The following is a 14039-nucleotide window of genomic DNA, read 5'->3' on the forward strand; positions in this document are numbered from 1 at the left end:
TTTTTGAAAACAATAATATACATTTTCCGCATTTCGACAGGGCCTCCAAAAATAACCCGGGGGACGCTGGAGCAGGGGGTATCATAAAGGACAACTATGGCAAAACTCTGGTAAGCTACGAATGGGGTTTGGGTCAAATGTCCAACAACCTGGCTGAAGCTTACAACCTCTACTTAGGCACCCTCATTCTGAACCGGCTGAGAATCAGGAATCCAATAATAGTGGGAGACTCGGCCATCGTCATTGCAGCTATGGTGGCGGGAACATAATTTAAAAAAGAGGCCCTTAATAATGTAAAGCTCAGGATTGAGGATAATGTCAAAGAAATGGGAGACACGACTTTCAAACATGTTCTAAGAGACAACAACACTGAAGCGGACCATTACGCCACTAAGGCATCCAACAGACAGATCGGCCAAGTTAAAGAAAATGATCTCATATATGAAAAACCAGTCCCGTAGTCGGCTTAGTTGCCTGTCAAACTCTCCGACCAATCATTCCAGCATCCATTCGACCTTTTGTCTTATCATTCCCCACCCTCCTTCTTGTGATCTCTGGCCAAAATAAGTCAAGTTGCACGCTGCACGCCAGGCTTTGAATTTCAATCCCCCCTTCTCCATGCCCACCTCTCATCATTTTTGGTCCGATCACAGGATCTCGATATCCCAGCTTTCTCGTGACTCTCCCATGCAGAATTTAGGTAGAAGTCTTTTCACGATCTCCTTAGACTGCTGCAAAGATTTTAAGCTGGTGGCTAATCCTAGCCAGATCACTGAGCTTATGTCGCATCCTCGGCCCGCTCACCCTCCCACTCCGCTCTATATATTCACCAATCCTTCTCTCTACGAGCACATCAGAAACACGTCCCTTTCTTCGCAGGAGAGTAAAGGTTCTATTCCTGGCATTCAGCTCAAGAAGTTCGGCATCAAGAGAGGCCGCTATCCGTTCAAATCGGTTGTGAGATCGTTCTCAAAAGCTCCCAGGGAAGTTAGCAATCTCCAAGATCAGAATATCGCCTTCAGCTCGACTGCTCCTCTCCTCCTCGACAGTTTGGTAAAACTCTGTGCCTGGTTCTCCATTTTAAGTGTGATTTCTCCCCTGCCCTGTTCCTCCTTCATAGTATTTTCCCTCTTTCGTGCAGGTCTCCTTCCTCTTCACCCCAGCTCCTTTTCCCTGTTCCCGCTTTGCATCCATATCAGTGGAAATGGCAGAGATCCCGGAAAACAGAGAGCATACTGAGGCTTCAGAAAATCGAGAGATGCCCGAGAATCCTCTGGACAGAGTGCTTGGAAACAGCAACTGCACGTTGTGTAAAGCCCATTGCTTTATGATTGCAAGGTTTGTCAAACATTTCAACGAACTCAAAGAGGACTTTCAGGCAGATAGCAGATCAAAGAGAAAGAAACTAGAAAAACACAAGGCAGAGATAGAAAGCCTAAAGGAAAAATGCAAACACATGGAGGAGGCAATCGCCCACATCAAATCCATCACTCAGAGTATGCAAGATGAGACTTCAACCAGAGCAAGCGTCAAGAAAGAACCCCAGATTGATGACTCTGTCAATCAGCTCTAGTAATCTAACTAATGACTAGCAAATTTTGTCTTCTCGCAGGTCTGTTTGTAAGGCTATACAACCGTTTTCTTTTCCAATCTACACTACTCAAGTTTGTCTATAAGAAGTCAGGGTCTGCGAACCCATTTTGGACTTCTCTTTATCTACTTCCATCCACTTATGTAACTGGATTTGGCTCCAAGCAGTTTTATAATATATAAGTACCCGATCATGTTAAAAAAAAAAAATATATACATTTTCCAAAATACTCCACTTAAAACATTTGAATTTAATTATCTTAATTAATAAGTACTATTTTTTCAAAAAAATAAGATACATTTTCGAAAATATTCTACCTAAAACATTGGAAGTACAATTATCTAGTTGAAATCTATTAAAATGTATTTTTTAAAGTTAATACCATTTTATCAAGAAATGTCTTAACAATACACTCATTAATTGTCAATCCAAAATCCCTTGTAAATTTATTATAACATCTTAACTTTCACTTTTATAAAATATAATTTCTAAATTATTTATTAACATATAATTTAATGATCAATTAATTGGAGTTTAGTTTACCAACTTGAGTTTAGCTTTTAATATTTGTATCTCTCATTTATATTTAACAAATTTTATTAAACCAAAATAGATTATCATATTAATTAATAAAAAATTATATTATATATTTTAATTTTAATTAATAATTTATATTTTAAATTATAATTTAAGATTTCATTATTTATGAGATTTTGATAATAATTTTATTGATTAATTGACAAAGATAAACATATCTTCTTCTTTAAATTCAAACATAAAACCAATGATAAAATTACCTATTTACTTAATTTTAAGTCATAATCAACATTCTCATTGATACCATGGCTAATATTTGAGCCAAGAATAAAATTATTTGATTGTCATTACCAATATTTGAGCCAAGAATAAAATTATCTATTTACTTATCATTACCAATGTTTGAACCAATAATAAAATTACCTATTTACTTATTCTTACCCATGTTTGAACCAATAATAAAATTACCTATTTACTTAATTTTACATCATGATTAGCATTCTCATTCATACCATTACCAATCTCTTGGAATTTGGGAAAAAAGAATCGACTTTTTTTCTTTATTTTACGTTAATAACATAATCCTAATTAGCCTTATCATTGGTAATACCAGTCCCCCGGAATTAAAAAAGAAATAGATACCTAATTTGGCCAAAAATAGCAACTAATTTCATCCGAGGAAAAGCATAAGATGCAATCCTACCACCTTGACTTTAAGGTTCCACCTCAACACTTGGTCCCCTGAGCCCACCAAAGCTAGATTTGCTTTCACCAAAGCCGATGGGGATAAAGCTGAATACGAAAGAAAGATGGTATTCTTCTTTGGTCCGAAATTATATATTTGTGTATATATGATATTCTCCTTGCATGGACATGGCTAATACAGCATACCGTTCATTGGCACGGCCAAGTTATTCGTTTTGGTGCCCAAGATGAAAGCCATAGAAGCAGCAGCATTGGGGGCTGGTGATGAATCGCCCCTGTTAGCCAAGGAAGTGGAGTGTACTAAGGCTTCAATTCGCCTATGCATTTTCAGAATGGATAAAACATCGTTTGGTAAGTTTTGAGCATACATTAGATTTAGCTTTGGAGTTGCAGATGGGTTTTAGAGAACTATTGGTTGAATTCTATTCCAGAGGTAAGTGTGCCTGGAACAGCTTCTGTTCTTGAACTAAAGAAGGCCATTGAGGAAAAATTCGGCGACTCGCAGATGGAAGAAGGCAAGATTTCCTGGTACAGATACTGAATATCATTCTTCCCAGCCATGCTGCATTTTGTTTTTTTGTCTTACGAATTGTTGGGTTTTGAGTTTGAAGAATTGGGTTCTTCTTGCAGGTGTCATGTCTGGGGAAACTTCTGCTTGGCCTACGATGATCAAGAGCTTATTAATGACGGGTCGTTATTGAGCAGTTTTGGAATCAAGGACAGTGATGAGGTATGCATCAAATGCTAGCATTTGAAGATTGTGGATATGGGTTTGGATTTTATTATTAAACCGAGTGTTTTGATTTGGGCTTTTTGGCTTTATAGTTTCAGAGCCACATAATAGTACATGCAGTAATTACATGGATTGATGAATGAATTCTATGCCATTATCCTTCAGTTACTGTTACCTTTGTGTGAAACCCTAAAGAAAAAGTATTACTCAAGCCTTACCCTGATCAATTAGGTTCGTTTTCTTTTATCTCGAGTTGGCGAAGGTCAAGTTAAAACGTAACTCCATGCTTATTAGGCAGCCATGTTCTCACCATGATTTTGGGATGTTTATAGTTCTCTTTGCTGGAGGATCGTTTCCAAAGACAAGCAGCTAACAATTAAACAACCGAAGCTCATCCTTGTAGATTGCTCTGCTCGGGTGACTTATGCTTGAAGGTTATATCAATCTTTCTAAGTTCCAACGGTGGTAAGTATGTTAGCTGAGCATAGTTAAGGTGAGGGAGTGCTATTACAGTGTTTCAGGGTTCGTTCTCTAACACTGTTAAGCTGGAAAGTACAATTGCAGTCTATTCAAATGGCTGTCATCCGTTCTCATAAGTGCTAGGGCCTCAAAGCACAATAAGCTGCAATAATTCGCATACCTCTAAAATTGTATTGGTCAGCAAAAGGGCCTGCATGCAGGGTATATAAACCAAAATCAAACCACCAATAAAGAAGCCACTGTGAGGAATACAAGCCTCAAGCCTGTGCCATACCAAAACTGTGCACTACTATATGGCCCTTAAATGCTGTTTCGATCATCATCGTCTATCCACTTACAACTTAACTGATAGGAGTCTCAGTTATCCAAGGCACTCTCTGAATTAGGTTGCAGAGGTTTCTATCCATTGATGTACCTACTTGTATCTGTTGGGTATTGGAGATTTCCCTTCTACATGAAATGGGTATAAATTTTAAAATTAGCTCATCGTCATGATTCAGCCATTATTTTTCAAGATGGACAGGGAAAAGAGTGCCAAACTTTTCCTTCCAAACTCCATCAAGCTGGGAGTCAAAACTTCAGCTAAATGTGTGAGCATGGATGTCCTGATCACCGAAATCAAAATTTTCTATGGATGAAAAATTCTATAATACCCTGGTTTTGACTAGTGAAATGTATTAGATCATATTATGTGTAAAATGTAAATGCATGGTTATAACGATGAAAGTGAAGCCACATGAACTTAAATAAATGACCTTGTTTGTAATGTTCCTAGTGTGAATTCTGAGTGCAGAGTTCAAAGGCCTGACTAGTGAATGGCTAGGCATGTAGATGCTGTAATTATATTTCTATGGACCGTGTGGTCGAATTGCCAAGGGGAACTCAAGTTATGTAAATATTAATTCTGGAATATAATATGTAATGGTCAAAGATGGCTGCGGAGAGCATGAGATGGGCAATGATTCCACCAAAAGGGAAGATGAATGGAGGCCTAAGGTAAAGTAAACCTCTATTTTTAAGTTTCAGTCTAAGATCTCATCTCTTTTTCCATCATATGCTTCTAATGAACCCATCCACCTCCATTGACTTATAAACTAATCATTGAATGCATGTAGAGGTTTGTGGGGAAGTATGCTCTATAGTTATTGGAACATGGGCTGGGTATAATCGTTATTTGAAAATGTAAGAGTTTCATTTTCCCTTCAGAAGAAAAGTCAGTCATCATTCCCTCAATTCACTCACTGTCATTCATGCTAACATTCTCATTTTCATGTTTTATGATTTTCATGCTGTCTTCTTCCTGGTTAACGATGAACTGACCAGGAAATTGACTAAATCAGCACTGTGGAAGGGGAATTTTGTAGACATTGGATGACAGAGATACATGTCTGTAGTTGTGAATAGAGGCTGGGCCAGTTAGGAAGCCTTCACCCACCGTGTAATTGCTGCTCATTCGATGTTTTAGAGCCAAGTGTTATTTGCAGCCTTCTCCCACAAGGCATTCAGTAGATTGGACTCTTTTCTGTCTACCCCGAAGAGCATTGGAAGGGAAGAGCATCCCAAGGGACTGCTGAACAGAGAGAAGATTTTCACTGTTTTGTGTAGCTTAATGGAAGAGAGTGCCATGACTGTTTGATGGCCGGATGAGATGTCTAGAAGCAGATTGGCTGATCCATGAGAGAAGTTGGGTTGGGCTGAGTGAGCTTGAGGCGTGTAACTTGGTACCTTTGCTCTGGTGGCCTCATAGTTTGGCTTGGGGTGGCATCTACATTGGATGCCTATGGTTGGGTGGAAATTTTCTTGTATAAACATAGGGCTTTTGTCTTTGTTTATGAATCTACAATTGAATGTTATTTATTATTCTGGAAATATATGCGTTCTGCTTGTTGTGTGTAACAATATTCAATTTGGGTCACAGGTATTGTTTGCATGCACTTAATTAATTCTAAGCTTCCGTGAGACCTCTGTTGGGATTATGGTAAAATAGTCTCATGAGGGCTGGAATTTTAATGTCCAGTTTAGTTTCTACTTGTCCTCTCATTGGGAGTGCTGGCTGGGATGCCACAAATTCTCAATTGATGGGTTGGACCCAGCCTATTGTAATTTGATGAATATCAGAGAATGCATGTCAAGCTTTATTGCTGATAACGGGGAAATTGGTGGTCATTGTTTAAGTGTAGTTTCATTAATTATTGATACGGCAGTATAAATGGTTCCCAGTGTAAAAGCCCTCCATCTGTCCGGATATATACAAATTTGAGGATTAAAATTTAATACAGCATAAAAAGTAAAACATCCTTCAAGAAATGAGGAAGTGTCATGTGGAACAAGACATAAAACCTCGACCCTCTTTCAAGATGGACTATATAACAGCAGTGGTGGAACTGCATACAGAGATCGAAAACAGGGGACAAATCTGTCAACAAACTACAATATCCATTTTGCATCAATATGCCTGTAGCACCAACTCACTGAGGATTTGAGGGCTTATCCCCAGTCACTTTGGTTGAGCCAATCAACCATACTTTTATCACGAGTTTCTTTCTCTTGGTCTCAGATGTTAGGAGAGACAAATATCATCTCTCCATAGCTCTTTCCAGGATTACACAGCCAGGCCCCTTTTGGCCTCAGGAACTCTTCGAATGGAATTTTCAGTGTTTGCAGTGGTTTTCGACATAGTGGCAGTTCGAGGTAGGGATGCCACTTCTCCCCTCTCTGCCTATACTTTTATTTCCATTTATGACGATGATGTTGAGCTAGGGTCTTGAGTCGCATAGGATTTTTTTGCTTTGGTTTGGCCAATCTCATGATCCTTTCAATCTGGTATATCTTTTTTACTATGATAACATTTTTTCATACAGGAGTGTTCTAGACTCTCCCTTAGTCGATTGTACTCTCTAGTCCTATTGGCCTATTCCTTGGTTATTTGTGGACATCAAATTTATCCTATCTAATTTTATCTTCACTTAAAGTTATATTATGGCTTGAAAGAACTGTATGGGCTACAGACCGAACAAGGCAAATCAGAAATGAAGTAAGAAGCTTAAATAAAGTTTACTTGAGCCAATGGGAAAGACCAAGCACTCATCTTGAACTATGAAAAGTTAAAAACAATTGGTCATCTTGATACAGATAGTGAGATTGAGGAAACCTCTACTTCTCATGGTGTGGGTATCTGTTTTGAATTTCGACATTTCTTTGACTGTGAGAGAATAAGAGCAGAATGCCTCTTTTATATTGATGCCTAAAACCAGTTGCCCATATTTTGAGTGTGTATGTAAAGGACAACTCTCATACTTACTTTGGATGGTGGGTTTTATATTTTGTATTTCAGCTTTGTTTGATATGGGAACCGAATGCCTCTTTTACATTGATGACTGAAACGTGTTGCCCATATTTCAACATTTGTCTGATTGTGAGAGAATGGGAACAGATTGTCTCTTTTACATTGATACCTAAAACCTGTTGTCTGATTGTGAAAGAATGAGAACAGAATGCCTCTTTTACATTGATGCCTAAAGGCTAAACCCTGTTGCCTGTGTGTTCTTGTTTGATGTATTCTCTACACCTCATTGAGATTAATTTTTTTTTTTTGGATGAGAGCACTACAAGCATAGATAGTGCTGCAAAGATAGACTAGAGGCTTCCATCTAGTCAGAGTTAATTTAACTGTAAATGTGTCAAACAGTTCCATCTGAAGCATACATTTATCCCTGTGTTGTAGAGTTCACTCGGCTAAGTAGACATTGAAATTTAAATTTTATTCAATCATTAATTATAACCATAATAGGGATTAGGTTCAACCCTCTGGTTATTTTTTAAAGTTGTGTTAGCTGTATTTGTATAATTATTCCTGGTATTCCATGTCAATGTGTGTGTACCTTGATAACCTTCCTGTTGTTTTTCCACGGAAATGGAGTATCTAGGCTAGGGTCTTAGAATCTCTGACACAACGAACTCAAATGCTACAACAAACTACTTTGCACAGTGGAATAAACACAGAAGTAAATCAACCAGTGCACAAATAGAAAACTTTTTGCAATTTTTCAATCCAACTTCGTTGTATTAACAAACTTTAATAAAACAGTCTAGGGCTTCCATACTATGGATCATGGCCCTCATACAATCATTGAGAAAAGAATACAAACTAGGGTTTGGTGTCAACAACTATGACAATCAATCTACCCTGAACAAGATACCAACTGACCGACTACCTGATGTAGTGCACTTCACAGCTCCACTTGGTCGTACCCTGAACACATTTGCTAGTCCTTCTGTTCCCAATCTGCAGCAACACCAATGTGCCTCTATCAATGAATCCTGCTCTTTTAGGTTACTGAACACGGCTCCAATCTATCTGCCCTCTAGCTGATCATTAGTCCATCAACGAATCAACACATAGGGTCTTTTTATGAGTTGTTCACAACTCCGTTTGTGAACAACTCCTTAGCTGCCCACCCGCTGCTCCTCAACACTTAGGGATTTCTTCCCACTATTGCCTTCCTGTGCTGCTCCAATGAAGACAAACCTAGGGCATGGAGGCTGCCCACTTTCACTGTCAAATGTCCTTCTCCAACAGTCAACTTGGGGCTGATTCATAAGCCTAATTAGGCTGCCATTTCTTCCTTCAAGGGATCAACCACTAGGCCATTTCACTTCTGCCTCTCCTACCAAATTTGAGCTCCTTTACAAATCTGGACTTAGGGCACACAAGGACACCTTTTTGCTGCCCTCCAAACAGTCCACAAGTGTCCTCCCAAAACCATTCAAACTAGTTCTTCATTCACTAGCAAAAAAATCAACTTAAGAAGACAAAAGCATACCTCTTCTGCCTGAGATGCGACTCTGTTCTGTGACCCTGATTCTGAGTTTTTCGGCCCACTGGTTAGGGCTTTCTGTGCCACTGCAACAGCCCTCAACTAGGCCTCAAAACTCCTTCAACTGTGGCGTTGTCCTGTTTCCCTTCTGGCCCAGCCTCTTCACTGTGCTTGGCCTCCTTCTAGGCTGTTAAAACAGACTCCAAATAACTCAGAACTGACGTAAACTAGGGCTCTGTCCAGCCTGAGGTTACACATAAACTCCGCCTGCTTAAACAGAGATGTAACAGCTTCAAACTAGCATGGATTTGGCTCAGAATTTCTCCTTTTCTTGCTGGCTGCCCTCTCCAATAATTCGACCTGCTGTCATGAAAAAATAGCACCGCAAACAGTCCCTTTTCCCTCCTTCGCTAGGCTTCCTTTGGCTGCGGCTATCACAGAAGTATCTCCTTGGGATTTGTCGCACTTTAGATGTGAGAAATGAGCCTCCACGTTTCTCTTATTTATATGTTTTGAAGGGTGTGCAACGTCTAGCCCTTGAGGGCACCTTCTAAGTCTAGGCCGACATGAAACTATTGTTGCAAGCCCACACAAACACAAATGAATTCATCTCTCAACCTACATGGCTTCTCTTGGTGGTTGAAGCAGCCCCTTGCTCCTCTAAGGGTGCTTGATCATCTCTAAGTGCGAAATCATCAAAACTCTTCTTGGTTTCACACCCTTTTGTGGTGCCAAATCCTCCACAGCCCTGTACCCTAGCGTTTGGAGTACCTCCCAAGCTACAAATCTCAACACTTCCCCCGGCAAGATTTACCTTATTTGGAAGAGAACATCCCACATTGAAGCATTTATCCTTACTAATCTTGTTCTGAACAAGTGGATAGAAGTTTTGTGCTATTTTCAAAGGCTTATGTTTTTGTCAATCATCGACAGAAACTTGATCCACTGCGTTCATCAGCACAAATCCTAAATCATCTTTATTTGATAATTCATCGACTCCCTTATCTCCTATGTATGTTGAGACCTCTATACATGTGCATCCTATTCAAATCATGCTGCAAGGTCAATATGCCAATAAATGTCTCATGGCTTTATGAATTCTCAAAGTTGCATTGCTTGCAATGAATGATTGTTCAGGACTGCTATGTTTATAAACTAAAGTTTTTTATAACAGATTTTAATCCAATATTCCTTGCTGGGATTGATAGAGCTTTCTTTTGTACGGCATATGTCTTCAGCAAGTCAACGGGATAAACTTCATCGAAGAAAGCACAGCGCATTTGGAGTACTCAAAAAGAAGTATGGACTTGGTAACTTATTTTTTCATTATTGTTTATGCATTCTTTTGCATTTTGAATAATTCTTGATCTTCTTCCTCCGTATCAAAAAATATATGACCAATCATAGAGTAACCCTTTATGTCAGTTTTACCCAATTTAAATTTTCATCACAAGAATCTATTAAACCAGCATAGATCCATCTTAGCTCTGGATATATCAAGTGTGTAGAGGGATCAAATCTTTCAAGGTGTAAACATTTTCTCAAGTTTTGCACTCAAAAAAGAGGTTTGCACCTTGAAAGATTTGATCCCTCTCGGCGCTTGATACATCCAGAGTTAAGATGGCTCTACGCTGGTTTCGCTGGATTTCCTTTTTTATATATGGAATTGCATCTGTCTCTAGCATTAAGATTTACCAGTAATACTCATATGGTCAATTTTTGGTTGTGCTATTTGTTTTGTTGCATCTTTCATTGGCTTTTAGTTAGTGAATATTCATGTTTTATTTTCTTCCGGATTACTTGTATGCTTCTATTGAGGGAAATTCGTTACCTAATCCTATCATTTGGGTTTTAAAAATACTTCTCAACATCATTAAAAATTATTTTTTATCATTGTGTATATTACGATAGGGAAAATCGTTAGGTTTTCTGTAATGCATAATTGTTGACTGCTTGTTAGGTTCAAGCACACCTAGACCTCTTCAATCATAAACCAATATAATATTTGATGGGCCATTTCCAGAAATGGTATAAAAGTTAGTGTGGGCTAAGTTTTCAAATCTACGAAGATCGTTCTGTACTTATTCTAACATATTCTATTTAACAGGTCTTCTGATCGTGCAAACATGAATGGACACACAACGCTTACACATATTGAGCTCCATTGGACACGCACCATAAGAACGTGGTTTATCTATACAAAACTTTGGATTGTTGGTATGAAAGCAGATCCAAAGAATGTACATCGAAGGCACTGAAACATGATAAATCAAATGATCCAGAGATGTATATATATGTTTAAATGAGTAATTCACCTGCTTCTCTGAAATAATAGATATTTACGACGAGTTGTTTCACTCCACTCCGATGACACAGAGTATTCTGTGGACAGGATGCTGGGATGGGTTTAGCCTAAATTCAACCACCTTGTTAGCTCTATAAGGGTTGATGCAATTTTCAGGAGAGACGAGACAATTTGGGTTCCATTCTTTGAAATTGCTTGAGCCAGATGTAAACTAGTTCAATAGATATGTGACAAATAGGATTACAAGGAGCTGGGATGGGTCATTAAAATTATGACTAGTCATCAATGGTATGGAAAAATTATTGAATGTGTCAGTATCTATCAAGTCTGTAGTGGTTTGGTCTCTCGGGACTGCAACATATCTAAAAAATATAGATTGTAGTTTGCACTGTACATGAAGCATTTGGTGGTATATCCAGGCAAGAAACTGATAAATGAATTCTCTTTGTTTGATTACGGTTGCAATCTTTATCTGAGGAACACTGCTAGTTTCGAGTAGAATTTTGGCATTAATTATACTTATTCTTGTTCAACGTTAAAAGGTAAAAGTTGGAAGTCCATTGTTCTGACAAGGTGCAGTTTTCACTGATACCATTAAGATTTGATTTTGCCGCAGACCTGAAATGATGAACATGACATATAAGCTAAGCTTGGATATTTTTAATAGAAATCACTTCAGATAATCTGAACTAATAAGATTTTTTGATCTTAAATTGATTCTTCCATGCGTCTTTCCACCCAAGTGTGTAAACCCAGATGTGCTTGCTTACTATGCTATTATATTATGGAATAGTATGTCAGCGTGCCACGCTAAATTGGTGATCCATTGAACAAGTAAAAGACTCTATCATGCTAATTATTTCTTGCTGCGGTGTGTTCTATTTCGAAGTTCACACCCATCTTCTTATGTGCGGTCCTTATTGTTTGCTCGTCGTGTGTTCATTTATACTTACGTATGTTTGTTAACATGTATCTTCTAAATGGTAAATATCTCTCAGTTCCTCAGATACTGATCAAAGCCCACTAAAGTGTCGATCTTCTGATTCAAAACGAAATTGCGTTTCTGTTGCTTTCTCTAGTCTGCAGGTTCTGGTCCAACCTTTAGATGTGCCTCCTTCTGATGCTGGGGCCAGAAGTTTGCTATGAAACTTGTGAACCAATCTCTCCTATCAAAAGGATTCAATTATTGGTTCTTTTCATAGAAAAAATTGCCGAGAATAACCACTCACCCAATATAATCTCAAAGAGATGCGCCCTGCTACCAAGAATACGACAAATGTGTGATGGATAAGATGAGCCAAAATAACATTCTAAGTAAGGAATTTTCCTTTAGCTCAAAATAAAGATTCTTGAAATAAACCTCCGCAAAGAACAAATGAAAAACGGAAACCTCTTCAAAGAACAAAGGAAGAGAACAAAGTTAAAACAGTGTTCTAGTTCGTGGTAGAAAGGATAAGTTCGTAAAAGAACAATGGATAAGATTCCTTTTAACCGACAATTATCTCCTCATGGGCTGATCCACTTGTTCTATCAGGTGATGGGAACGTGCGCTCCCAGTTTAAACATAAACTCATTGATCGATGTCTATTTTTAGGTTAATGCCCTGATCATAATATAATGTTGCACTTTTTCAAAATTACTTGAAATTTATGACTTTCTTTGCCATTGATGTAGTGACCCAACCATGGATAACATTGTATAAAATGCACTTGTTTTAATCACCGCAAAAAGCCTCACACATATCATCCTTGAAGAAGGATATTGAGAAGTATGTTTGGTTTCCAAGGATATTTTTAACAACATTAAGTAAGTTATTAAAAATAACAGTTTTCTTAAAATTGGAAATCCATTTGAAATAAACAATGACCCTCCTATGGTATGGATAGGAAACTCTGTTAAATAAGAATTATGGAAGAATTATGGTTTCATGTGAAAGTATGGGATAAAGTATTTTCCCATGTTACTTAGCAATTTTTTTTTTGCAATTGATAGGTGTACTAAGATGTTAGATCTTTCATGTTGAATTTGCATGGGAAAATTCAATGTTAACATTGATCAAACCTTTGTTTATACTTTTGGAAAGTGGGATAAAGTATTTTCCCATGTTACTAAATGAAACTTAGTAAAATTTCTTTTGCAATTGATAGGTGTACTAAGATGTTAGATCCTTCACGTTGAATTTGCATGGGAAAATTTAATGTTAACATTGATCAAACCTTTGTTTATACTTTTGGAAAGTGTTGCTGATATGTTAGGGAATGACAGTTTGTGGGCCTAGACTTTCTCTTGTATTTAAGCAATTGGCACAAATGCTTGATGGATTACAATGCAAAGATGATTATTTAGACCTATACTTTCTCTTGTATTTAAGCAATTGGCAAAAATGCTTGAGATGCATTACAATGCAAAAATGATTATTCATTATCCCTTATTATCACTTTTGTTATTTAGAACAAAACATTTTGATTTAGGTATATGCAATGGGATATATTGAGCTCATTTATTTTAAATTAAAATTTGTCTTTTTTTTTGGTATCAAAGGGATATTGGCAACTAAAACATATAATAATTGCTTCCACTAATGATCACATAGTATTGCTACCAAGAAACCCTCCAGGGCCCGCTATGATAGCTTGTAAACCATATTGAGCAAGGTTAATCAGGGTTCAAATTGATGTGGATGAGATTGTCACTATTAGTCCCTGCCTTTCAAGCCACCCTTGAAAGGCAATATTGAGCTTATTTCATATAAATATGTTATTTTTCATAAAATAAAAATATTTCTATCATTGGACAAAAGAAAAACATAACTCACTGATATGTAAAAAATTAGTGGCTCTCAATAACACCCTTGTATTCATGCGAAAATAA

At 37.7% G+C, this 14039-nt stretch overlaps 1 protein-coding gene across 3 annotated transcripts; it reads left to right on the forward strand.

The window, feature by feature from the left end:
- Nucleotides 1-2884: 2884 nt before the first annotated feature.
- LOC149196761 (U11/U12 small nuclear ribonucleoprotein 25 kDa protein-like) lies at nt 2885-11624 on the forward strand. 3 transcript variants are annotated; one of them, XM_089405625.1, is made up of 5 exons: nt 2885-3184; nt 3265-3361; nt 3464-3563; nt 10038-10173; nt 10971-11624. In XM_089405625.1, exons 1-5 carry the CDS (start codon nt 3061-3063, stop codon nt 10991-10993), a joined length of 480 nt encoding a protein of 159 aa, XP_089261751.1. In that variant the 5' UTR covers nt 2885-3060; the 3' UTR covers nt 10994-11624. The 3 variants fall into 3 exon arrangements, with proteins under 3 accessions (XP_089261751.1, XP_089261749.1, XP_089261750.1); XM_089405623.1 differs by having other exon boundaries at nt 2902-3184; nt 10038-10162; XM_089405624.1 differs by having other exon boundaries at nt 2913-3184; nt 10074-10162.
- Nucleotides 11625-14039: the final 2415 nt, after the last annotated feature.

This window comes from Pinus tabuliformis, chromosome 2_2, assembly GCF_031772625.1.
Source record: "Pinus tabuliformis cultivar Carrire ecotype Pingquan chromosome 2_2, CPIR1, whole genome shotgun sequence".
In the NCBI taxonomy this organism is placed as follows: Eukaryota; Viridiplantae; Streptophyta; class Pinopsida; order Pinales; family Pinaceae; genus Pinus; species Pinus tabuliformis.